At 48.8% G+C, this 27,409-nt stretch overlaps 1 protein-coding gene across 4 annotated transcripts in view; it reads right to left on the bottom strand.

Annotated features, from left to right (window-relative positions):
* Positions 1 to 27,409, bottom strand: part of LOC148899316 (beta-4C adrenergic receptor-like) — a 182,361-nt gene that overhangs the window by 139,563 nt on the left and 15,389 nt on the right. For 2 of the 4 annotated variants that reach the window (XM_088994492.1, XM_088994494.1), the window contains one exon: positions 18,646 to 18,785. The exons of the other annotated variants lie outside the window; for them this stretch is intronic. In XM_088994492.1, coding sequence (XP_088850618.1) covers positions 18,650 to 18,785 — 136 coding nt within the window. In that variant the 3' untranslated portion in view covers positions 18,646 to 18,649. Of the gene's footprint in view, positions 1 to 18,645; positions 18,786 to 27,409 lie in introns of those variants that run through there. 4 annotated transcript variants of the gene reach the window in all.

The raw sequence follows: 27,409 nt of genomic DNA, 5'->3' as shown, positions 1-27,409 counted from the left end.
GGCAGGCAGCGGAGTCCCAGCTGTGGATCTGCCAGCAGGGTAGCCGATCGGCGGCGGAGTATTCCGTCGCCTTCCGCGTCCTGGCTGCCGCCAGCGGGTACGACGACCGTGCGCTGCGAGGGATGTTTCGGCGCGGGCTCAGCGCGGCGTTGAAAGACGAGCTGGCTACCCGCGACGAGTGCTCCAGCCTTCGCGAGCTGATCTCCCTCACGCTGCAGCTGGACAACCGGATGCGAGACAGGGCCCGGGAGCGGGCTGCCCAGGCTAATCTTGAGCCGCCAGCAGGGACCCGAGGGGGTGCCCGGACCTTTCCGCGTGGGGGGCACGCGGCCGTGGAGCCGATGGAGATGGGGGTCGAAAGGGCCGTTGAGCGGGCGCCGGAGCGACGCAACACCAGCCCGGCATGCCAGCTCTGCGGCAAGTTGGGTCATCGAGCCCCGGACTGTCCCAGTTGGGGGCTTCCCGGAAAGACCCCCAGTGACTGTAAGTTGCCCCGTCCACACAAGCAACGGGTTCCCTTAAGGTCCGCGGGGGGGTTCACGTCGCGGAGACTGGAGCTGGATGCCGTTATACACGGTCCCACCAGGACAATGTCCGTTCGGGCCTTAGTGGACTCGGGGGCCGACGGCTGTTTTATAGACCCGCGCGTCGTGTCGGCGTTGGGGTGTCGGGTTGTTCAGCTGGGGGCGAGTCGGAGCATACTCGATCTCGACGGTCGGTTACTCGCCGAGGTTACGCAAGAAACCGTGCCGCTTCGACTCGTACTCTCGGGCAATCACGTGGAAAACCGGCGGTTTTTCGTGATGCGTTCACGCTCGGTTCCCATCGTGCTCGGGTTACCTTGGCTGGGGACGCACAATCCGGCCATTTCGTGGGACGGACCTACCATTCAGGGGTGGAGCCCCCTCTGCTACGCTCACTGCCTCCGGTCGGCCGCGGGTGGGCCGGCACCATCTCACAGCTACCCTAGGGAGGAGATTAGCCTAGAGGGGGTGCCGCCCTGTTACCACGACTTACGACAGGCGTTCAGCAAGGACCGCGCCCTGTCGTTACCACCGCACCGTCCCTATGATTGCGCCATTGACATTCAGCCCAACGCTCCGTTTCCCAGTTCTCGTCTGTACAACGTTTCCCAACCCGAACAACAGGCTCTCCGGGACTACATTGACTCTTCGCTCGCGGCCGGGCTCATTCGGCCATCACGGTCACCTCTGGGAGCGGGGTTCTTTTTTATCACTAAAAAGGATAAATCGTTGCGTCCGTGCGTGGACTATCGGGGACTCAACGAAATAACTATAAAGAACAAATACCCGCTCCCACTGATTGACTCCGCCTTCGCGTCCCTCCAGGCCGCGACCATCTTCACTAGACTGGACCTCCGGAGCGCTTATCATCTTGTTCGGGTCAAAGAGGGGGATGAATGGAAGACCGCATTTAAGACACCTCTGGGACACTTCGAGTACTTGGTGATGCCGTTTGGTCTCACCAATGCACCCGCTGTGTTCCAGAACCTTATTAATGATGTCTTGAGGGATTTTCTGAATATTTTCTGTTTTGTGTATTTGGACGACATTTTGATTTTTTCAGAGTCCCTTGAGGCACATCGCCAGCACGTCCGGCTAGTTCTGCAGCGGCTGCTGCAGAATCGACTATATGTCAAAGCCGAGAAGTGTGAATTCCACACCTCCTCCTTATCCTTCCTGGGCTTCATCGTGGAGCGGGGGCAGATCCGGGCTGACCCAGCCAAGACCGAAGCGGTAGTAGAATGGCCCACACCCACCTCTCGCAAGCAGTTACAACGCTTCCTGGGGTTCGCCAACTTCTACCGCCGCTTCATCCGGGACTACAGCCGGAAAGCCCTCCCCCTCACCCAACTCACCTCCACTAAGACCCCGTTCAGGTGGACGAGAGAAGCGGACGCCGCGTTCCGGCTGCTGAGAGAGGCTTTCTCTCACCCCCCAGTTCTCCGCCATCCAGACCCCAACGGCGCGTTCATTGTGGAGGTAGACGCCTCGGACTCAGGCGTTGGGGCAGTACTCTCCCAACGCTCCTCAGTCGACCAGCAGCTCCACCCCTGCGCCTTCTTCTCCCGCCGCCTCAGCTCCGCCGAAGCCAACTACGACGTGGGCAACAGGGAGCTGCTCGTCGTCGTATTGGCTCTTCAGGAGTGGAGGCACTGGCTCGAAGGGGCGAAGGAGCCGTTCACCGTGCTTACGGACCATAAGAACTTGGCGGTCATCCGGGCCGCCAAGAGGCTGAACGCACGCCAGGCACGGTGGGCGCTCTTCTTAACACGCTTCTCCTTCACCCTAACCTACTGTCCAGGAACAAAGAACACCAAGCCCGACGCCCTCTCGCGGATCCACGAGCCAGCAGACAAGGAAGACCTTGCGGAACCCATCCTGCCCGGCCGCCAGATCATGGGGGCGCTCCAGTGGGAGGTCGAACGGAGGGTCATGGAATCATTAAAAGGTACCCCGACTCCCGATAAGTGTCCCACAGGCAGACTGTTCGTTCCCCAGTCGCTGCGCTCGGAGGTGCTCCAGTGGGGGCACGCATCCAAGGTGGCGTGTCACCCAGGGGTGAGCCGCACCGAGCACCTCGTCTCCCAGCGATTCTGGTGGCCGCGGCTCCGCGACGACGTGGCGGACTTTGTTAAGGCCTGCCCGGAGTGCGCCTGTGGCAAGGTCTCCCATCAGCCTCCGGCAGGACTGCTCCGCCCCCTACCTGTTCCCCCGCGCCCTTGGTCCCACATATCAGTGGATTTTATCACCGGCCTCCCCCCATCCCGTGGTAAGACGGTCATTCTCACAATAGTGGACCGGTTTTCTAAGTCGGCACACTTCGTGCCGTTGACCAAGTTACCGTCCGCCATTGAGACGGCGACACTATTGGTCAAACACGTCGTCCGTCTCCACGGGATCCCCACTGACATCGTGTCGGACCGAGGGCCCCAGTTCGTATCCCGGGTCTGGAAGCGTTTCTGCAGGTCCATGGGGGCGTCGGCCAGCCTGTCCTCCGGTTACCATCCACAGTCCAACGGCCAGACCGAGCGGAAGAACCAGGACCTGGAGGCGGCCCTGCGCTGCGTATGCCTTCATCGTCCCTCGGCCTGGTCCATCCATCTCCCGTGGGTGGAATATGCCCACAACACCCTGGTCTCCTCAGCCACAGGTCGGTCACCGTTTATGTCGGCTTATGGCTACCAGCCGCCGCTCTTTCCCACACAGGAAGGGGAGGTGGAGGTCCCGTCGATACAACACCATCTTCGGCGGGCCCATCGGGTATGGAGGGAGACCAGGGCAGCCCTATCACGCACGGCAGTCCGGAACCAAAGGGTCGCGGATCGCCGTCGCCGTTCCGCGCCAGCCTACCAGGTGGGCCAGAAGGTCTGGTTGTCCACAAGGGACCTACGGCTGGCCGGGACAACCCCCAAATTGGGTCCGCGTTTCGCGGGCCCCTTCACTGTGGAGGCCATCATTAACCCGGTCGCGGTCCGACTGCGGCTGCCCGCCTCCATGAAGATCCACCCGGTTTTCCATGTATCTCTCATCAAACCGGTGGAGTCCAGCCCCTTGGCCCCCCCTCTTGCCCAACCCCCCCCCCCCCCCCCGCGGATGGTGGATGGAGGACCGGCATACGCAGTGCGGGAGATCCTGGATTCACGCCGCAGGGGAAAGGGCATCCAGTACCTGGTCGACTGGGAGGGTTACGGACCGGAGGACCGTCAATGGGTTCCGCGAACCTGGATTCTGGACCCGTCGCTCCTGAGAGACTTCCACGAGGCTCACCCGTCGAAACCAGGTGGGCCGCCAGGAGGCGTCCGTTGAGGGGGGGGTACTGTCATGAGCCAGTTGACAGCGGGGCGGGGCCTCCGTTCCCGCCGCTCGCCAGCTGCTGTCAATTCCCTCCTCATTAACTGTGGACATTTAAACCCGACGCTGGCATCCACCCAGCGTCGGAAGATACTTCGCCTTATGCCAAGCTAGTACGTGGAACTTGTTACCAGTACCTTATTTGCTTCGCCCGAGGAATGATTTTAGCCACGAACGCGTTTGTTGTTTGCACCGCGTCGTAGGTTGTTTTGCACCCCCGTGTGCCACTTTATTTTCTTGGTTAGTGTGGTTGGGTGGATTGCCGCCACTCACCCACTAACATTGTCAGTTGTCATTTTGAGTTTGTTTCACGAGTTTTTACCGGGTCCGCGTATTTTCGGACCCGCGCTTTATGTTAATAAATCCTTTGCCGGTACCCACGCCTCTGTCCTGCTCTACGATCCACCGCCTATACCACACGTTCCTGCTCGCCAGCTGCCACTGTCGCCGCCGGAACGTGACAAATATGGGGAAACCATTAGAATGTTTGATCTCTTTCAAACATTGTATTACAGAACACAGCAAATTAATGAATGACTAGTTTTCAAATCCAAAGTCAAGAATAATGACAGTTATTGTGGATTCCATACAACAATTTGAAATTTTGGTTTGGACCTTAGCAAGCATCATGACACTTGACATACTTGATTTGCTTTCGCGGGCCGAATATATTGATGTGGCGGGCCAGATTTGGCCCCCAGGCTTCGACTTTGACACCCATGGACTAAGAAGTCATCTTGAATAAAATATGCTAAAAGACAGCAGAACAGCAGAATACATGCTCTTAAATACTTCAGAGTTTATACCAAAATCGAGTCAAGTAGTTTATTTGACAAGGTTGGCAGCTGAAGCAAAGTGTTTTGACGAGGCACAGCTGTGTTGTGGCTCAGCGATGTTTCCTGAGATCAGAGGGCGTGTTGCAACCACAAAAAAAGGCATGTGCCGGTCGTACTTAAATCATGGGTGTTGGATCCATGTCATGATGACACCAAATTTTAATCCCCTCATTTCTCCTTTGGGGTTCAAAGTCTGCTGCATGCAAACGACAACCTCAAAGTCAAAAGTCAAAATCAGCTTTATTGTCAAATATGCTAATATGCTTTGTTTTATTGTTTTTATTGTAAAGTGTATGACATACAGCACAGATGAAATTACTGTCCTCTCGGACCCAGCATGCAAGGCACTTATTACTAATTACTTTAACAAACATAATACACATGAAAACGCCAATTTGCCGGGACAGGGGAGCCGCTGCGTGTTCACGCGCCGCCATCTTGGGAAAAACAAAAATAACAAATATGACAACACAAAGACACAGAGTCATTCATTCTTCAGGACTTGCTGTACCCTCTTTGTGATGACATGAAGCAGTTCTAGTTGAAAGAGGAGAGGATCAAAGCATCCATGTCAGCAGTGGATCAGGGACGTCATGGTGGAATTTGTACGTGTACAACAGTACAACCTGCAGTAATGTCAAGGACCATTATCAGATGCTATGTTTCCATGTATTTATGATACGACAAAAACACCTTAAAATGGTATATTCATTAAAAAATGTTTGCATTGATTATAGTTCTTAAATAATGTCTCATGAAAGAAGGCAGATATGTTGTTACTATCAGGTGGTGTAAGGTTAAACTGGTTAATCCCAAACAGACCTGTAAAACCAGGAGTACACCATACACGTAACTAACACCTTTCAGAGAAATCCCCAACTCAGGTCTTAACGCTTTTGATCTGTTCAAGAATACAGTACTTTACGTATAGATTAGTGTGCATGAATCGTCCAGAAGATGGCAGTGATGTTTAGCTTCACTTTAGTTCACACGACAGTAGTACTACAGTGATACCTTGGCTTACGAACTTAATTGGTTCCCAGAGTGTGTAAGGCTAAAAGTGTGTATCCCAAAAATTAATTTCCCATAGGAAACCATTAAAATGAGAATAATCCGTTTCCAGGTCCCCATAAAACATAATTTTCTACTTTTGAATTTTCTAAGCCTTAAAACTACACAAATATACCTTATTTGTGTATAATAAATGTGCTATGGTATTATAATTAAAGAAATAACTATTGTATAATAACACTTCATTTATAACATTTTATTTACCTTTGTGATGGTCATTGATAGCTTGATGAAATGGAGTGGCCGGTTTCATCAGCATTAAACACTTGATGAGGAAAGTAAACTTCTTCTTTCACCATCTTGAGGAATGATCCCTTGTAGGTGCTTTCTCTGTGATAATTTTATCTAGTTCCTCATCAATTGAGGTCACTGCTTCTGCGGTTCTGCACCAGAATCAAATCTGTGCAGAGGCCAACGGATTAGTTCTTACATTTTTCTCTTGCTTGATTTTCCCACAAAGATGTAACGTTTCATCATCCTGACATCACCCTGACAACACTGTAGAAAATCAGTGACGTGCAGTCAGGGGAGGCAGGTGAGGGCATGCCTCACCTATCATCACGGAAATATCAAATGAAAAAATAAATTAATCAGTTATATTTATTTAGGGATTTGTAATTTAAAGTTCTTTTCCATTTAAATTCACAATTTTTTGATTTTTTTTTTCCAAAATCATTGAATTTTCACATTTACCGTTCAAATACTAAGTAGAGACGAGCGGTGAGGCAGCAGCCGGCTGAGCCTCACCATGGATTGCGCAATTACTATGGCTTGCTCTGCAGTGAGACCGCATTGCTGTCCCTCTGCATCGCTATTAAAGTGTGAAAACACTTTTTGTCATGATCTGGTTGGCGACCAACGGGGGGCGCTGTCGGCCCCGCCTACACCTGCACAGGTGCTGGTCGTCCCGATCAGATTGGCGACCAGCGGGTAGCGACGTCAGCCCTGCCTGCAGCCTCGCAGGTGTTGGTCGTTTAATCATTGACACTTAAAAGGACACCAGGCACGATCATCCTTGTGCCGGTTCATTGTTTGTTTGCTGCTTGTTTGCTGCATGCATTGTGTATGTGTTTGTTTAACCTTGGCGGACTTTTACCTTTGGTCTTCTTTTGCTACTTTGTATTTTTTCCATTCAGATGATTTTGATGTTTTACATTTTGTTCCTGCTGACTTTATTTTAATACAATTTGTCAAACAACCTCCTGCTCCCTCCTGCCTGCTTTTTGGGATCCGCACCCGCCATCACCACCTCGCAAACCGTGACAGAATGAACCGGCCAACCATCGGATCCCGCAGGTACATCGGACCCGTCTCATTTCCACCCTGTGCCTGGCAATGCTACGTCCACGTTAGCGCAAGCCTCGTCGAGTTTGAATTGCGTCACTCGACGAGCCGCAACGTCCACGTAAACGTCCGGCCGAGACCTCCTTCCAGGTGGCCGTCCAGGGTGACACTGGGTGACTGGCATTGCACCCCCACGTCCAGCCACGCTGTCGTCGTGCATGACGAATTGAGTCTCATCCACGACGAGCCGTGAAACGTCCACGTCACCGTCAGTCCGAGATCCATCTCACCGCTGGATCCCGGAGCGGCTCTGGACTGGTTTCGTTCCCCCGGAGCCGGGCAGTTCACGCCCACGTCGGCGTCCGGCTGAGACCTGGTCCCATACGGCCGTACGGGGTGCCATTCTGCGCCTGGCAGTTCGACGTCCACGCAGAGCCATGCGCCGTCGTGTGAACGTGCGAGAGGGATCGCACTCACGCCCACGGCCGATCCGTGCCGCGTCTTCGTCCACCCCAGGCCGAGTCCCGTTCCCATCAGGCCGCCGCCCGTCGTATGCTGGAGAGGCAGCGGTTGCCCTCTCCACCGACCGTTCCCTGGCGAGTGGACCTTTTGGGAGACTGTTGGGACTTCTGGAAGCAGCCCCTTGAAGGGGGGGTACTGTCATGATCTGGTTGGCGACCAACGGTGGGCGCTGTCGGCCCCGCCTACACCTGCACAGGTGCTGGTCGTCCCGATCAGATTGGCGACCAGCGGGTAGCGACGTCAGCCCTGCCCGCAGCTTCGCAGGTGTTGGTCGTTTAATCATTGACACTTAAAAGGACACCCGGCACGATCATCCGGTGCTGGTTCATTGTTTGTTTGTGGCTTGGTTGCTGCATGCATTGTGTATGTGTTTGATTAACCTTGGCGGACTTTTACTTTTGGTCTTCTTTTAATACTTTGTATTTTTTCCATTCAGATGATTTTGATGTTTTACATTTTGTTCCTGCTGACTTTATTTTAATACAATTTGTCAAACAACCTCCTGCTCCCTCCTGCCTGCTTTTTGGGATCCGCACCCGCCATCACCACCTTGCAAACCGTGACACTTTTAGTAAATGAACTAAATTTCTACACTTTAGCTGGTGTATATAATGTACAGTCACTGTACATAATAAACACTGTACTACACTGTTTATTTTGTTTTATTTTTATCAAAACTGTGTGCATAGGTGAGGCACACAGTTCCCCTGCCTCATGACAGGGGGCTCTGGTGATTAGAGATTCTTCTTGCGACTCCTTGGCTGCAGAATAATAAAATTAGTGACAGCAAGCTACAGTAAACAGTTAGCGAGTTAAGTGCAACCATACAGTCATTTTTTCGTGTTGCTTGGCCTTATTTTCAGAATGGAGGATTACATTTTAAAATTGAAATAATTTTCTAAACTGGACTTTCAATCGAAGCAGGAGATAATAATTAAAGGAAGACCAACACCGGACTGTATAGCTCACAAACGGTGAAGGATGGATGTAAATCTCCTGGACAGCTTCTCAGCTTTTTGGCCCAGAAGGGTCTCATTGAAACTGTTCCTGAGGCGACAAAGTTGCTCCAGCTCGTGCTCACTCTTCCAGCTACTACAGCATCAGTGTAGCGGTCATTCTCAGCACTGAAAAACTGAAAACACACAGTCGGAACACGACTGATCAAGGACGACTTTCTTCACTGGCAGTGATCTCCAGTGAGACCGAGAGACTTTTAAAACTGAAGAAAGATAAGGAAGGCTTCTACAAAGAAGTTATTGATGCCTTTCTTCAGAAGGAGCGGTGCATGGACTTCATTTATAAGTAAAGGTAACATGATAGTAATGTTTTTTTAATTATTTTTTCTATGCTACAGCTTGTATATATCAAGAATGCTGACATGACATTTTAAACAAAACACGTTAACTGTTGCCAATAAAATGGTGAATAAGCTACTATGTAGAGTTCATATGTTTGTAAATATGATTGTGATGACGATAGTGCCTCACCAGCCATGAACCTCACCGCACGTTACTGGTAGAAATGGGAAATATAGATCATCGACAGTGCACAATAAAGTTACCTGCCATTCAAAGTACAAACCATCAACACAAAAGCTGTGAAGTCAAGGACAAATTTCAGAGCAATATGGACTGGAACCCGATTCATCTTTAACCCCAATGTGTATGTATGTATCCTACTGTGAAAAAGCATCGCAATGGTGGGAGTCTCAGATATTTACAAAGTCTTGCATAAGAAGGAAAATGAAAACCCGGTCAAGCTTTGTCAGTGAACACCTCTCTCAGCAAACTGCCGTACTGTTTGCATAGGTGACAGGGTCAAGTAAAGACCTCCGTTTATTTGCAAGGTTTTAAAAGTGTTGCTCGATTACCGCACCTCTGCTGGCGAGGTAATCTTTTGTCAATGTATGTCCTTATCGAAAATGTAAGGTAACTGTTCCTGGATTTAGTGGTCGACAATCAAAGGGTCGCCTGCTGGGCCTTCACTGTTTTTCACTCCTTTTTCATCAAGGCAACACTGTCTGCAACCCACAAGCCTTTTTACGCGGTGTGGGGGGGAGTGCTAGGCAACAGAAACAGTCGCCTCGGCAACATGGGCCGGATTTACTGTTTGCGCTTCAGTGTTACTCACGTACTCTTTTTAAGTACTGTAAATTACGGCTGAATCGTGCCCCCTGTGTGTAGCTGGGAAAGTAATTTAGTGCAGGCGCTAGCACGTAATTTCTTTCAGATAATGATGGAGGAGAAATTCAGCCTCCAACTACTATGTGTAGAGGCTCTTCAAGTAACAGTAAAACCCTTGGGGGCACTTTCGACAGGTTTCTCTATTTTCCTTGTGGAAAGAATGGATGAACGTGTGCCACATGAAAAAAAAATCAAGCACTGTAGATAAAATATCATTTTGCCAAATAGCAATATAGCATAATAGCAATAAATCTGTGTAAGCTCTCAGTCGTACAGGAGTGGTCCATCGATGAAAAGGTTTATTCAGCAGTCATCTGTACTTCTTTGAAGGTGTCGGACGTTTTTTTGTGTTTTCTTTTGTCACTTTATGTTGTTGTGCGTCACGTGGAACGGATACAGATTGTGTTTCAGCATTTTTGGCCACGACAATCATCAATGAGGAGACTGTGCTGAGCGGTTGCGCCTTTTCGGCAGCATGAATATGCCAGTACTGTTTTTGAATGGGAGGCATGTCGGTGCCATTCGACTGTCATCGCTGGACACCAAAGGGGCCGTTGTGTTTTTTTGCGCCTTTAATGGGCAGCATCTTCACAGCCCCGCTTTGTTAAGCAGAAAGGTCAGTGCTGTTGGACAGTCTGCGGTTGGATGGATGCATGGCTTGAGGAGCCCGCGATAATAAGAAAGCAGCGTCAGCGCAGAGCGCCGATGCGTATGTAGAACTGTCGCAGCTTGGAATTGAAGCGGATTTATGTGGGACAGGAGATGTGAGACAATGTCTTTTCGTCAATGGATGCTACAGCTTCGTGTTTGCTTTCAACATTTAGCTTGTAGTAGACGTACAAATTCCACCATGACTTCCCTGATCCACTGCTGACATGGATGCTTTGATCCTCTCCTCTTTCAACTAGAACTGCTTCATGTCATCACAAAGAGGGTACAGCAAGTCCTGAAGAATGAATGACTCTGTGTCTTTGTGTTGTCATATTTGTTATTTTTGTTGTTGTTTTTTTTCCCCAAGATGGCGGCGCGTGAACACGCAGCGGCTCCCCTCTCCCGGCAAATTGGCGTTTTCATGTTTATTATGTTTGTTAAAGTAATTAGTAATAAGTGCCTTGCATGCTGGGTCCGAGAGGACAGTAATTTCATCTGTGCTGTATGTCATACATATGAGCATATTTGACAATAAAGCTGACTTTGACTTTGAAGAAACTTTGTCAGCAAACTAAAGTCTTACTGGTAGTTTAGGCCCTATATATATATCTACTGTCCAGTTCCTACATTAAAATGGGAATAATCCGTTCCCGGGTTTCCATAAAATATACTTTTCAACTAAATAAGCCTTAAAACTACACACAACATACCCTATTCTATGTATAATAAATGTGCTATTGTATTGTAGTGAAAGAAATACACTGAATTGTATCATAAAGTCACTTTATTTACATTTGTGATGGTCATTTATGGCTTGATGGAATGGCGTTGGAGGTCGAAAGTCAAAGAGAATTGCTGTTTGGAAAGAGAGGCGTATTACATGAGGACTGTAATTAAAGAAATAAACTGTGCTGTAAAATAAAGTTTTATTTACCTTTTTGATGGTCGTTGATGGCTTATGGAAGGAGAGTCACCTTCCATAAGGACTGTTGGTAACTTAACCTCTGGTGCTGTTCGGTCATGTGCTTCCGCCGAAGACCACTTCGCCAGCCGTGGTGGGTGTGTATTGTGAAAATAGTGCTTATTATAAGGTTTAATTTTCATAAATTTGACGTTTATAAGACGAAAAGTTTGTAAGTTAAGGTGTTTGTAAATTGAGGTGTCACTGTATAGCTCATTTATAGCTGGATAGCTCATTTGATAAGGCATCTGTTTGGCATATGGGAGACGAGGGTTCGAATCCCACTTGTGGCAGAGAAAATGAGCACAAAAAAAAAACATCACCCAGTGTGGGTCCTTGGGCAAGACCCTTCACGCTAATGCCTACCTCATAAAAATGATTAGAGACAATAAATGGAATGACATGCCGGCTCAGACGTCGCCCGGCCAAGGTCTGCGTCAGGTGCTGAACCAGAACCAGAGCACCCTGATGAAAAATGGCCTACTGGAACAAAGCGGAGATGGACGACATGCGATAACATGGCTCTGTTCGAATGCTACTACTCAAGCAACGCAACCCTAGTCAGAGGGGTTACATGCGGAGAATGGGGGCTGAATGGTTACTTCGAAACCCACAGTCACGGTTGACCACGAAACAACTAGTAGCTCAGTGTTCCAATATCCAGAAACGGCAATTGCTATCACAACTTGAGATTGATGAGGTACAACACAAATTCCGAGGTGAAATCCCCAGGCTGCCACATCAGAGGAAGAGGTTCAACCAGAGATTGGGAGGCAAGCCCCAATGAATGATGACATTGGGAAGCCAGCCCCAATGAATGAAATGCTGAGCAAGGCAGCAACTGACCTGAGAGATAAGATCATGGCAGGAATGAAAACTGGGCAACTAAGAAACCGATTACATAGGCTATGTGAAGTACCACCTGAAAGTCTCATGGAAACTGTGAATGCAGCACTGAGAACGATCCCGACCGGAACGATCACGGAAACCAATGAGCTGATATACACCTCAGCATCAGTGATCATGGAGATGCTCGGCTACAAGAGCAACCATGAGAGCCACGAGATTCATAACCCACCATGGAAAAGACGGTTGGAGGCCAAGATCAAGGCGGCTCGGAAAGATGTGAGTCAATTGACGGAGATCCAAAGAGGTGTGAATGAAAGGCCAATACCCAAGAGGTGCATGCAGATAATCATACCTGAAGCACTCGAAACTGCCAAACAAAGGCTCCAGGCCTTGTCCAGTCGCCTAAAGAGGTACACGAAAGAGAATGAGGCCAGAAGAATAAACAGGCTGTTCGCAACACAACCTGCGAAAGTGTACGCTCAGTGGTGGGTTCTAACAGCAGAGCAGACCCTCCAAGGCTGGAAACTGAAAGATACTGGAAAGGCATATGGGAGAAGGAGGTCGCACATAACAGCAGTGCACAATGGCTGGTGACTCTGAAAGAGGAGCACAGCAACCTCCCTGAACAGAACCCAGTTACCATCACAGCGGCAGATATACAAGGAAGAGTCTCAGGTATGAAAAACTGGACGGCACCAGGCCCGGATATGGTCCACACCTACTGGCGAAAGAAACTCACAGCTCTCCACGAGCGTCAAGCAGCACAAATGAACCAGTTGCTGATGAATGGGACTCACCCAGGATGGCTAAGGGCGAACAATCCTGATGATGAAGGATTCCTCAAAGGGTGCAGTTCCTTCCAACTATCGTCCAATAACCTGCCTCTCCACAACATGGAAGCTCATGTCAGGCATCATTGCGGCTAAGATAAGTGGACACATGGATCAATACATGAGCAAAGCACAGAAAGGCATTAGTAGAGATACTAGAGGTGCCAAACATCAGCTGATGGTTGACAGAACAGTCGCGCAAGAGTGCAGGTCCCGACATACCAACCTGTGCACAGCCTGGATTGATTACAAGAAAGCATATGACTCGATGCCACACACATGGATCACGGAATGCTTGGAGTTGTATAAGGTCAACAGGACCCTGAGAGCCTTCGTTGCAAACTCGATGAGGATGTGGAAAACCACACTTGAAGCCAATGGCAAGCCACTAACGCAAGTGTCCATCAAATGTGGCATATATCAAGGTGATGCACTCTCCCCACTGCTGTTCTGCATAGGACTGAACCCCCTCAGCCAGATAATCGCCAAGACAGGCTATGGATACCGCCTCAGAAATGGAGCTACGATCAGTCACCTCCTCTACATGGATGACATAAAGCTGTATGCTAAGAGCGAAAGGGACATAGACTCCCTGATCGACACAACCAGGATCTACAGCAGTGACATCGGAATGTAATTCGGGCTGGAGAAATGTAGTCGGATGGTGACTAAGAGGGGTAAGGTAGTCCACACTGAAGGGGTCTCACTCCCTGAAGGAACAATAGCAGACATTGAAAACAGCTACAAGTACCTCGGTATAACACAGGCCAATGGCAACCTCGATCTAGCAACAAGGAAAGCGGCGACGACCAAATACCTCCAGCGAGTGAGGCAAGTCCTCAGAAGCCAGCTCAATTGTAAGAACAAGACCCGGGCAATAAACAGCTATGCCCTGCCAGTGATCAGATACCCTGCAGGAATAATAAGGTGGCCAAAGGAAGAGATTCAGACCACGGATGTTAATACCCGAAAACTCCTCACCATGCACGGAGGGTTCCATCCCAAGTCCAACACCCTGAGACTGTACACAAGCCGTAATGAAGTGGCTCTCACACTAGTGAGTGTGAGAGCCACTGTCCAGGATGAAACATCCAAGCTCCATGAATACATCAAAGAGAAGGCTCCAACGGATGATGTACTCAGAGAATGTCTCAGACAATGGGGAACAGAGAATGAGGTGATGGAAGAGGGACAATCATGGGAGGAAAAGCCCCTACACGGGATGTACCACCGAACCAGAGCAGAAGTGGCTGATCTCAATAAGTCCTATCAGTGGCTAGAGAGGGCTGGCCTAAAGAACAGCACAGAGGCACTCATCCTGGCTGCCCAAGAGCAGGCCCTGAACACCAGAGCCATAGAGGCAGGGATATACCACACCAGACAAGACCCAAGGTGTAGGTTGTGCAAAGAGGCACCTGAGACAATCCAACACGTAACTGCAGGGTGTAAGATGCTGGCAGGGAAAGCCTACATGGAGCGCCATAACCAGGTGGCTGGCATAGTCTACCGAAACATCTGTGCGGAGTATGGACTGGAGACCCCAAGGTCAAAATGGGAAACACCTCCCAAGGTGGTGGAGAATGACCGAGCAAAGATCCTGTGGGACTACCAGACAAGATGGTAATGGCCAACCAACCAGATATCGTGGTCATAGATGAAGGGGAAAAGAAAGCCGTTGTCGTGGATGTAGCGCTCCCGAGTGATGGAAACATCAGAAAGAAGGAACATGAGAAAATCAAGAAATACCAAGGGCTCAGAGAGGAGCTAGAGAGAGTCTGGAAGGTAAAGGTGACAGTCGTGCCTGTGGTGGTCGGAGCACTCGGGGCAGTGACCCCCAAACTCGACGAGTGGTTGCAACAGATCCCGGGAACAACATCGAATATCTTGGTCCAGAAAAGCACAGTGCTGGGAACAGCACGGATACTGTGCAGAACCCTCAAACTTCCTGGCCTCTGGTAGAGGACCCGAGCTAAAATGGAGGACAGACACCACCCATGGTGGGTGACACGCGGATTTTATTATATATATATATATATATATATATATATATATATATATATATATATATATATATATATATATATATATATATATATCTGTCTCAGCCCCCATATATGTATATGGGGGCTGAATGGTTACTTCGAAACCCACAGTCACGGTTGACCACGAAACAACTAGTAGCTCAGTGTTCCAATATCCACAAACGGCAATTGCTATCACAACTTGAGATTGATGAGGTACAACACAAATTCCGAGGTGAAGGGCCCCAGGCTGCCACATCACAGGAAGAGGTTCAACCAGAGATTGGGAGGCAAGCCCCAATGAATAATGAGATTGGGAAGCCAGCCCCAATAAATGAAATGCTGAGCGAGGCAGCAAATGACCTGAGAGATAAGATCAGGGCAAGAATGAAAACTGGGCAACGAAGGCACCGACTACAACGGCTATGTGAAGTCTACCTGAAAGTCTCATGGAAACTGTGAATGCAGCACTGAGAACGATCCCGACCGGAACGATCACGGAAACCAATGAGCTGATATACACCTCAGCATCAGTGATCCTAGACATGCTTGGCTACAAGAGCAACCATGAGAGCCACGAGATTCATTACCCACCATGGAAAAGACGGTTGGAGGCCAAGATCAAGGCGGCTCGGAAAGATGTGAGTCAATTGACGGAGACCCAGAGAGGTGTGAATAAAAGGCCAATACCCAAGAGGTACATGCAGATAACCATACCTGAAGCACTCGAAACTGCCAAGCAAAGGCTCCAGGCCTTGGCCAGTCGCCTAAAGAGGTACACGAAAGAGAATGAGGCCAGAAGAATAAACAGGCTGTTCGCAACACAACCTGCGAAAGTGTACGCTCAGTGGCAGGGTTCTAACAGCAGAGCAGACCCTCCAAGGCTGGAAACTGAAAGATACTGGAAAGGCATATGGGAGAAGGAGGTCGCACATAACAGCAGTGCACAATGGCTGGTGACTCTGAAAGAGGAGCACAGCAACCTCCCTGAACAGAACCCAGTTACCATCACAGCGGCAGATATACAAGGAAGAGTCTCAGGTATGAAAAACTGGACGGCACCAGGCCCGGATATGGTCCACACCTACTGGCTAAAGAAACTCACAGCTCTCCACGAGCGCCTAGCAGCACAAATGAACCAGCTGCTGATGGATGGGACTCACCCAGGATGGCTAACCGAAGGGCGAACAATCCTGATCATGAAGGACTCCTCAAAGGGTGCAGTTCCTTCCAACTATCGGCCAATAACCTGTCTCTCCACAACATGGAAGCTCATGTCAGGCATCATTGCGGCTAAGATAAGTGGACACATGGATCAATACATGAGCAAAGCACAGAAAGGCATTAGTAGAGATACTAGAGGTGCCAAACATCAGCTGCTGGTTGACAGAACAGTCGCTCAAGACTGCAGGTCCCAACATACTAACCTGTGCACAGCCTGGATTGATTACAAGAAAGCATATGACTCGATGCCACACACATGGATCAATGAATGCTTGGAGTTGTATAAGGTCAACAGGACCCTGAGAGCCTTCGTTGCAAACTCGATGAGGATGTGGAAAACCACACTTGAAGCCAATGGCAAGCCACTAACGCAAGTGTCCATCAAATGTGGCATATACCAAGGTGATGCACTCTCCCCACTGCTGTTCTGCATAGGACTGAACCCCTTCAGCCAGATAATCGCCAAGACAGGCTATGGATACCGCCTCAGAAATGGAGCTACGATCAGTCACCTCCTCTACATGGATGACATCAAGCTGTATGCTAAGAGCGAAAGGGACATAGACTCCCTGATCCACACAACCAGGATCTACAGCAGTGATATCGGAATGTCATTCGGGCTGGAGAAATGTAGTCGGATGGTGACTAAGAGGGGCAAGGTAGTCCACACTGAAGGGGTCTCACTCACTGAAGGAACAATAGCAGACATTGAAAACAGCTACAAGTACCTCGGTATACCACAGGCCAATGGCAACCTCGAATTAGCAACAAGGAAAGCGGCTACGACCAAATACCTCCAGCGGGTGAGGCAAGTCCTCAGAAGCCAGCTCAATGGCAAGAACAAGACCCGGGCAATAAACAGCTATGCCCTGCCAGTGAACAGATACCCTGCAGGAATAATAAGGTGGCCAAAGGAAGAGATTCAGACCACGGATGTTAAGACCCGAAAACTCCTCACCATGCACGGAGGGTTCCATCCCAAGTCCAGCACCCTGAGACTGTACACAAGCCGTAAGGAAGGAGGCCGGGGACTAGTGAGTGTGAGAGCCACTGTCCAGGATGAAACATCCAAGCTCCATGAATACATCAAAGAGAAGGCTCCAACGGATGATGTACTCAGAGAATGTCTCAGTCAATGGGGAACAGAGGATGAGGTGCTGGAAGAGGGACAATCATGGGAGGAAAAGCCCCTACACGGGATGTACCACCGAACCATAGCAGAAGTGGCTGATCTCAATAAGTCCTATCAGTGGCTAGAGAGGGCTGGCCTAAAGAACAGCACAGAGGCACTCATCCTGGCTGCCCAAGAGCAGGCCCTGAACACCAGAGCCATAGAGGCAGGGATATACCACACCAGACAAGACCCAAGGTGTAGGTTATGCAAAGAGGCACCTGAGACAATCCAACACGTAACTGCAGGGTGTAAGATGCTGGCAGGGAAAGCCTACATGGAGCGCCATAACCAGGTGGCTGGCATAGTCTACCGAAACATCTGTGCGGAGTATGGACTGGAGACCCCAAGGTCAAAATGGGAAACACCTCCCAAGGTGGTGGAGAATGACCGAGCAAAAATCCTGTGGGACTTCCAGATACAGACTGACAAGATGGTAATGGCCAACCAACCAGATATCGTGGTCATAGATAAAGGGGAAAGGAAAGCCGTTGTCGTGGATGTAGCGGTCCCGAGTGATGGGAACATCAGAAAGAAGGAACATGAGAAAATCGAGAAATACCAAGCGCTCAGAGAGGAGCTGGAGAGAGCCTGGAAGGTAAAGGTGACAGTCGTGCCTGTGGTGGTCGGAGCACTTGGGGCAGTGACCCCCAAACTCGACGAGTGGTTCAACAGATCCCGGGAACAACATCGGATATCTCGGTCCAGAAAAGCGCAGTGCTGGGAACAGCACGGATACTGCGCAGAACCCTCAAGCTTCCTGGCCTCTGGTAGAGGACCCGAGCTGAAATGGGGACAGACACCACCCATGGTGGGTGAGACGAGGATTTTTATATATATATATATATATATATATATATATATATATATATATAGCCTAAACTACCAGTAAGACTTTAGTTTGCTGACGTTTCTTGGATAAGAAGCGAAACGTCCGACACCTTCAAAGAAGTACAGATGACGGCTGAAGAAACCTTTTCATCGATAATCGTAATAATCACATATGTTCAGTAACAATGTGTTCAAGCGTGAGGTGAAAAGGACACAGCCAGGTCATATGCAGCTCACAGCCAGCTCACAGCCAACACGCCGCTCACATGCACGTTCACACATATACCTTGCAAAAGCAGTTAACCACAAGCTTGAGCAAAAAGCACAGATGCTTACCAGTTTACAGGAAACCAAGACAGACGGCGAGCGAAAAGCAGGAACAACAGCTGGCGACACATCTCAACTGTTCATGGGACGCCGCCGCCCGGGGAACCAGAGCTGGGGGGGTGAATGAGCTGGAGGGTGACACAGCCTCCCTGGAAGTGTGACAGCGGGGGTTTACGGAGGTCTTCAACGAACCACAGCAGAACAACGCTTGCTCTTCTCACATACACATGCTGATATTTGTAAACTGCAACCAGACATAGTCTTAACTGTAGTGAACAAGTTCACTCTAAAAACGAGAGACTCGATTAGACAGACAGAGAAGTATTTGGCCTCTCTGGAGAAGGGCTGTTGCACAGACTTCTCAGATCAGATATGTAGTTCAAACTGTCTCTCCAGATCTGTTGGTGTTCTGCTTGATCTTCAAAATAAATGCTTGCACTAAGGTTTTGAAGCAAACCAAAATGCGGTGGTATACTTCCTTGGGAGATTCTGAGTGACGCAGTTAAATCTGTAGGTGCCTTCTGATTTAGATTTTTTATTTTTTTTTATGTTCCAGGACGACAACAAAAAAATCATACAGCACTGTTTATTCACGTGGGGAAGGAAAGACTAAGCTAGTAGCCACAATTGTGCACTAGGTGGGAATAAAAGTAAGTTGTCTATCTCTCAGCGTTGCGTTGTACATGTTATTGTTGTCATCATATCCAGGTGCAGAAAGTCAAAATGTCTGTCGCAGTTTGGCGTGAGCCACAAGTTCTTCCACTCAACCCAACCTCTGGCTGCCATGGTAAGTCTTCCATTATGAAACGGCTTTCTAGAAATGTTATTTTCTTCGCCCAAAATGCACCTGGCTACAATGCCGCTGGTATTATAATATGAAATGAGCTGCTGTTTATTCATAAGGTTCATTTGTGAGTGGGTAATTTCTCTGCCAAATATATCCACTTGACTTCATTCAAACACACAGAAATTCCACAGACACACCGTGGTGTATTCTACTTGCCATAACAGTTAGCGAAGCATTTCACTCGTAGTGATGCTTTGTGAAGGATTTGTTTTTGTTTGTTTGTTTTCAATTTTTAATGGTTAGCGCCACGCAAAAGCCACGTCTCCAGTGAATTTGAGCCTCTGCATTAAAGCAGAAAAATCAGGACAGGGCAGTTGTAAGATGATATTATATTTGAACCAACCATGCCAATATCTCATACTGTAAATCTTAACCTGTAAAATTTTGTCAGTTCGAAATACATTGTGGACTGCTTACCAGCAAATCCTAGGGCACACACAAACACACTAAATTCTAAATCTAAATCACATCTAAATCATGGGAAAGTTAAGAATTTTGGGAGGACCTTCAACACTGAAAATTCATGGGAGGTAAGACCACACGACCATGGGGAAAACATGCCAACATCTGAGGCAACAGACCCAAACCACCAGAATCCTATTTGCTATTATATTCACTCATTATGAAGACTTTATTAAGTTCTGAACTTCATAGAGTTGCTTGTTCTGTAGCCACAAGGGGAGATAAGCCAGTGTCTCCTTGTGCCGGTCCCAAGCCCTGACCGGTGGAAGCGTTCGCACATCCCGTTAGCCTGCGGGTGGTAGGCCATAGTGCGGTGTACCTGCACACCCAAGGACTGCGCCATGGCCGACCAGAGCTCGGACACAAACTGGGGGCCTCTGTCCGAAGTGATATCGGATGGCGTGCCGAAACGTGCGACCCAGGACGACAGGAATGCGCGAGCAATATCTGCCGAGGTCGTGGAGGACAGGGGGACTGCTTCCGGCCACCTAGTGGCTCGATCGACCATGGTGAGGAGATGTGTGCAACCCTACGAAGGAGGGAGGGGCCCGACCAGATCCACATGGACGTGGTCAAATCTCCTGTCCGGAATTGGAAAAGTTTCCAGGTTTGCTCGGGTGTGCCTGTGGACTTTGGCGCGCTGACATGCCACGCATGCAGCTGCCCACTTCCTGACGTCCTTCCGTAACCCAGGCCAGGCAAACTTGGCCCCAATAAGTTTGACTGACGCCCGGACGCCAGGGTGTGAGAGGGAATGAATAGAATTAAAAATTCGCCGACGCCACTCCTGCGGAACCACGGGACGAGTGCGACCCGTAGACACATCGCAGAGGAGAGCGGGACCCCCTTCACACAGTGCCACCTTCTCAAGTTTCAGGGCTGTGCCTGCTGCCTTGATTCTGGATGTCGGATCCTCAAAAACGAGAGACTCGATTAGACAGACAGAGAAGTATTTGGCCTCTCTGGAGAAGGGCTGTTGCACAGACTTCTCAGATCAGATATGTAGTTCAAACTGTCTCTCCAGATCTGTTGGTGTTCTGCTTGATCTTCAAAATAAATGCTTGCACTAAGGTTTTGAAGCAAACCAAAATGCGGTGGTATACTTCCTTGGGAGATTCTGAGTGACGCAGTTAAATCTGTAGGTGCCTTCGAGTGGAATATAATTGGCGTTAAGTTAGAGCTAACAAAAAAATGTCGAAAACACTGTTTTTGCGTTCGGTAATAGCAGCTTTAGACTGAAAAATGCAAGGGGTAAAATTCGTTCTCCACAAGCTGCTCAACCACCGCTCCTCGGCAATATCAGACGCGTTGGTAGTCAAAGCTACCTGTGCGGAGAAAATTGGGTGGACCAGAAGAGTTGCCAGCAAGAGCTTCCCTAACCCTTGGAAGGATTGTGCTCCTTGGAAGCTCCTACGCGAACGGGTTCATAATTTTTTTTCATGCGCCAAGAGGCTGGTAGGAGGCCGGCTGCGTGAGGAAGAAACCGGTGTAAAAATTGATTCATTCCAAAACTCCTGCAGTGCTAACTGTGGCCGGGCCGAGAAATCCACCACTGCTTAAACTTTGGCAGGTAATCAGACACCCTGTGGAGAAATGCGATTGCCCATAAATCGAGCTGAACAGACCAAATGGCACTTAACGGGTTGAAGATATGTCTTTGCGAATAGTGCTTTTAAACTTCGGTTAAGCGCCAGAAAGCCCTCCAGGTGAAGGGCTGGCCACAAGCATGTAAACTAGAAAAACAAAGGGCATTGTAAGACTCGCAATATGATTCACCAACTCTGAAAGGTCTGTGCCGCGCTTCAGGCCAAAAGGCATTTTGTCAGTTCAAATAGGCCAAAAGTGGTTTACTGCAATCCTTGGGCACATCTTCGCCCGTACCGGAACCTGGTGATAATCGCGAACGAGGTCAACTTGGGAAAAGATTCGGCTCCGGCCAAATGCGGAAAAGTCCTGGATGGGAGGAATTGGTTAACCGGTCGTGTGGAAAACATTATTAATCTGAGGAACATCACCCAACGGCCGCCAAGAACCGTTACTTTTGGACCATGTGCAATGGTAGGCCCACGGTCTGTTGGAACGCCTTCACGATGCCCAAGCGGCCATCGTCGCGAACTGCCCAGTGTCGCCATTTGCCAGTCCCAGCGGAAAGCCACCGAGGGAATGAAGGAGGGCTACCACGTATAGTATCGGCAATGGAAAAGGCAAATCGGAATTAATGAAGGTCAGCAGGCTTAAGCTGACCCCTGTGAAGAAAAGCAAATTGGTAAACTTCCTGTGTCTTTTCGAGTATGGCTTCTTGAGACTTTTTTTCTGGCCAGGAAGCAGCCTGTGTGGTGGGTTAGCAAGGAGCACACATGTAACAAAAGGTTTGGAATTCTATTTTTATTTCCTCAGTGCACGATCACACACTTAAAACAAACAAATAATTCACAGGGGATAACTAATGAGCTGGATGAATTTTAGGGGATCATTCAAAATGTATTAAACAAACCTGAAAGGCAGGCAAATTGCAGAGTGCACAGAGACAAACAACCGTCCGCCCTCACATTCACATTTAGGGACAATTTAGTTTGTTAAACCAGGCTGCCATGCATGTTTTTTGAATGTGAAACTGGAGTAAACCAACGCAGACCTGGGAAGAATATGTAAACTCCACACAGAGAAGCCAGAGCAGGATTTGAACCAGGTATTTCTGCACCGTGAGGTTAACATGCTCACCACTGGACAACTGAATATTCGTTGACTGACTGTGAAAAGAGTTTATTAAATTAGGTAGCATGTTTTGCGTAAGATTGTGTGTATCATATCATAAATAGATGAATTATTATAGATATTGTGCTATTATATAAATAAATCCTCGTCTCACCCACCATGGGTGGTGTCTGTCCCCATTTCAGCTCGGGTCCTCTACCAGAGGCCAGGAAGCTTGAGGGTTCTGCACAGTATCCGTGCTGTTCCCAGCACTGCGCTTTTCTGGACCGAGATATCCGATGTTGTTCCCGGGATCTGTTGAACCACTCGTCGAGTTTGGGGGTCACTGCCCCAAGTGCTCCGACCACCACAGGCACGACTGTCACCTTTACCTTCCAGGCTCTCTCCAGCTCCTCTCTGAGCGCTTGGTATTTCTCGATTTTCTCATGTTCCTTCTTTCTGATGTTCCCATCACTCGGGACCGCTACATCCACGACAACGGCTTTCCTTTCCCCTTTATCTATGACCACGATATCTGGTTGGTTGGCCATTACCATCTTGTCAGTCTGTATCTGGAAGTCCCACAGGATTTTTGCTCGGTCATTCTCCACCACCTTGGGAGGTGTTTCCCATTTTGACCTTGGGGTTTCCAGTCCATACTCCGCACAGATGTTTCGGTAGACTATGCCAGCCACCTGGTTATGGCGCTCCATGTAGGCTTTCCCTGCCAGCATCTTACACCCTGCAGTTACGTGTTGGATTGTCTCAGGTGCCTCTTTGCACAACCTACACCTTGGGTCTTGTCTGGTGTGGTATATCCCTGCCTCTATGGCTCTGGTGTTCAGGGCCTGCTCTTGGGCAGCCAGGATGAGTGCCTCTGTGCTGTCCTTTAGGCCAGCCCTCTCTAGCCACTGATAGGACTTCTTGAGATCAGCCACTTCTGCTATGGTTCGGTGGTACATCCCGTGTAGGGGCTTTTCCTCCCATGATTGTCCCTCTTCCAGCACCTCATCCTCTGTTCCCCATTGACTGAGACATTCTCTGAGTACATCATCCGTTGGAGCCTTCTCTTTGATGTATTCATGGAGCTTGGATGTTTCATCCTGGACAGTGGCTCTCACACTCACTCGTCCCCGGCCTCCTTCCTTACGGCTTGTGTACAGTCTCAGGGTGCTGGACTTGGGATGGAACCCTCCGTGCATGGTGAGGAGTTTTCGGGTCTTAACATCCGTGGTCTGAATCTCTTCCTTTGGCCACCTTATTATTCCTGCAGGGTATCTGATCACTGGCAGGGCATAGCTGTTTATTGCCCGGGTCTTGTTCTTGCCATTGAGCTGGCTTCTGAGGACTTGCCTCACCCGCTGGAGGTATTTGGTTTGGTTGGCTTTCCTTGTTGCTAATTCGAGGTTGCCATTGGCCTGTGGTATACCGAGGTACTTGTAGCTGTTTTCAATGTCTGCTATTGTTCCTTCAGTGAGTGAGACCCCTTCAGTGTGGATTACCTTGCCCCTCTTAGTCACCATCCGACTACATTTCTCCAGCCCGAATGACATTCCGATATCACTGCTGTAGATCCTGGTTGTGTGGATCAGGGAGTCTATGTCCCTTTCGCTCTTAGCATACAGCTTGATGTCATCCATGTAGAGGAGGTGACTGATCGTAGCTCCATTTCTGAGGCGGTATCCATAGCCTGTCTTGGTGATTATCTGGCTGAGGGGGTTCAGTCCTATGCAGAACAGCAGTGGGGAGAGTGCATCACCTTGGTATATGCCACATTTGATGGACACTTGCGTTAGTGGCTTGCCATTGGCTTCAAGTGTGGTTTTCCACATCCTCATCGAGTTTGCAACGAAGGCTCTCAGGGTCCTGTTGACCTTATACAACTCCAAGCATTCATTGATCCATGTGTGTGGCATCGAGTCATATGCTTTCTTGTAATCAATCCAGGCTGTGCACAGGTTGGTATGTCTACTAATGCCTTTCTGTGCTTTGCTCATGTATTGATCCATGTGTCCACTTATCTTAGCCGCAATGATGCCTGACATGAGCTTCCATGTTGTGAAGAGACAGGTTATTGGCCGATAGTTGGAAGGAACTGCACCCTTTGAGGAATCCTTCATGATCCTAAATTCTAAATCTAAATCACATCTAAATCATGGGAAAGTTAAGAATTTTGGGAGTACCTTCAACACTGAAAATTCATGGGAGGTAAGACCACACGACCATGGGGAAAACATGCCAACATCTGAGGCAACAGACCCAAACCACCAGAATCCTATTTGCTATTATATTCACTCATTATGAAGACTTTATTAAGTTCTGAACTTCATAGAGTTGCTTGTTCTGTAGCCACAAGGGGAGATAAGCCAGTGTCTCCTTGTGCCGGTCCCAAGCCCGGATAAATACAGAGGGTTGTGTCAGGAAGGGCATCCGACGTAAAAGCTTGGCCAAAACAAACATGCAAATCAAACCTTCGAAGATGAAGGACACTGATTCGCTGTGGCGACCCCTTGAAGGGAAAAGCCGAAAGGAAAAGAAGAAGACGATGAATATTTTTTAAATACACACATACACTCATACAAATATACATACACATTACAATAATTGTTGTTTGGGGTTATTTTCACTAGTGTTGTGTAGGCTTTCGTCAAAGACTTATCTAAAAAAAATAATACACACAAAAAATTACTGGAAGTAAAATTTAGCGTTATAAACCACAATCCAAAGAAGTAAAATCTGTGAGCAGTCCTCACATCCTCACGCATTTGGGAGAAAGCTGGAAGACACACCGGCTGGAGGTTTAGTATCACACAACTAAATCTCTGGAAGTGCGTACAGTTTTGAAGGACTCGAGGAAATGACTACAATTACGCAGCAATGGACGCTTTCAAGCAAATTGGTAAACTTCCTGTGTCTTTTCGAGTATGGCTTCTTAAGACTTTTTTTCTGGCCAGGAAGCAGCCTGTGTGGTGGGTTTGCAAGGAGCACACATGTAACAAAAGGTTTGGAATTCTATTTTTATTTCTCAGTGCACGATCACACACTTAAAACAAACAAATAATTCACAGGGGATAACGAATGAGCTGGATGAATTTTAGGGGATCATTCAAAATGTATTAAACAAACCTGAAAGGCAGGCAAATTGCAGAGTGCACAGAGACAAACAACCGTCCGTCCTCACATTCACATTTAGGGACAATTTAGTTTGTTAAACCAGGCTGCCATGCATGTTTTTTCAATGTGAAACTGGAGTAAACCAACGCAGACCTGGGAAGAATATGTAAACTCCAGGATTGTTCGCCCTTCGGTTAGCCATCCTGGGTGAGTCCCATCCATCAGCAGCTGGTTCATTTGTGCTGCTAGGCGCTCGTGGAGAGCTGTGAGTTTCTTTAGCCAGTAGGTGTGGACCGTATCCGGGCCTGGTGCCGTCCAGTTTTTCATACCTGAGACTCTTCCTTGTATATCTGCCGCTGTGATGGTAACTGGGTTCTGTTCAGGGAGGTTGCTGTGCTCCTCTTTCAGAGTCACCAGCCATTGTGCACTGCTGTTATGTGCGACCTCCTTCTCCCATATGCCTTTCCAGTATCTTTCAGTTTCCAGCCTTGGAGGGTCTGCTCTGCTGTTAGAACCCTGCCACTGAGCGTACACTTTCGCAGGTTGTGTTGCGAACAGCCTGTTTATTCTTCTGGCCTCATTCTCTTTCGTGTACCTCTTTAGGCGACTGGCCAAGGCCTGGAGCCTTTGCTTGGCAGTTTCGAGTGCTTCAGGTATGGTTATCTGCATGTACCTCTTGGGTATTGGCCTTTTATTCACACCTCTCTGGGTCTCCGTCAATTGACTCACATCTTTCCGAGCCGCCTTGATCTTGGCCTCCAACCGTCTTTTCCATGGTGGGTAATGAATCTCGTGGCTCTCATGGTTGCTCTTGTAGCCAAGCATGTCTAGGATCACTGATGCTGAGGTGTATATCAGCTCATTGGTTTCCGTGATCGTTCCGGTCGGGATCGTTCTCAGTGCTGCATTCACAGTTTCCATGAGACTTTCAGGTGGTACTTCACATAGCCGTTGTAGTCGGTGCCTTCGTTGCCCAGTTTTCATTCTTGCCCTGATCTTATCTCTCAGGTCATTTGCTGCCTCGCTCAGCATTTCATTTATTGGGGCTGGCTTCCCAATCTCATTATTCATTGGGGCTTGCCTCCCAATCTCTGGTTGAACCTCTTCCTGTGATGTGGCAGCCTGGGGCCCTTCACCTCGGAATTTGTGTTGTACCTCATCAATCTCAAGTTGTGATAGCAATTGCCGTTTGTGGATATTGGAACACTGAGCTACTAGTTGTTTCGTGGTCAACCGTGACTGTGGGTTTCGAAGTAACCATTCAGCCCCCATTCTCCGCATGTAGCCCCTCTGACTAGGGTTGCTTGAGTAGTAGCATTCCAACAGAGCCATGTTATCGCATCTCGTCCATCTCCGCTTTGTTCCAGTAGCCCATTTTTCATCAGGGTGCTCTGGTTCCCCAGCACCTGACGCAGACCTCGTTTGGCCGGGCGACGTCTGAGCCGGCATTGCATTCCATTTATTGTCTCTCATCATTGTATGAGGTAGGCATTAGCGTGAAGGGTCTTGCCCAAGGACCCACACTGGATGATGTCATTGTGCTCATTTTCTCTGCCACAAGTGGGATTCGAACCCTCGTCTCCCATATGCCAAACTGTTGCCTTTTCAACTGAGCTATCCAGCCGCTATATATATATATATATATATATATATATA

The sequence above is a fragment of the Hippocampus bargibanti genome, linkage group LG04 (genome assembly GCF_051943395.1).
Source record: "Hippocampus bargibanti isolate YZ-2025 linkage group LG04, ASM5194339v1, whole genome shotgun sequence".
NCBI classification, from domain to species: Eukaryota; Metazoa; Chordata; class Actinopteri; order Syngnathiformes; family Syngnathidae; genus Hippocampus; species Hippocampus bargibanti.
This window is presented reverse-complemented; position numbering and strand designations above follow the sequence as displayed.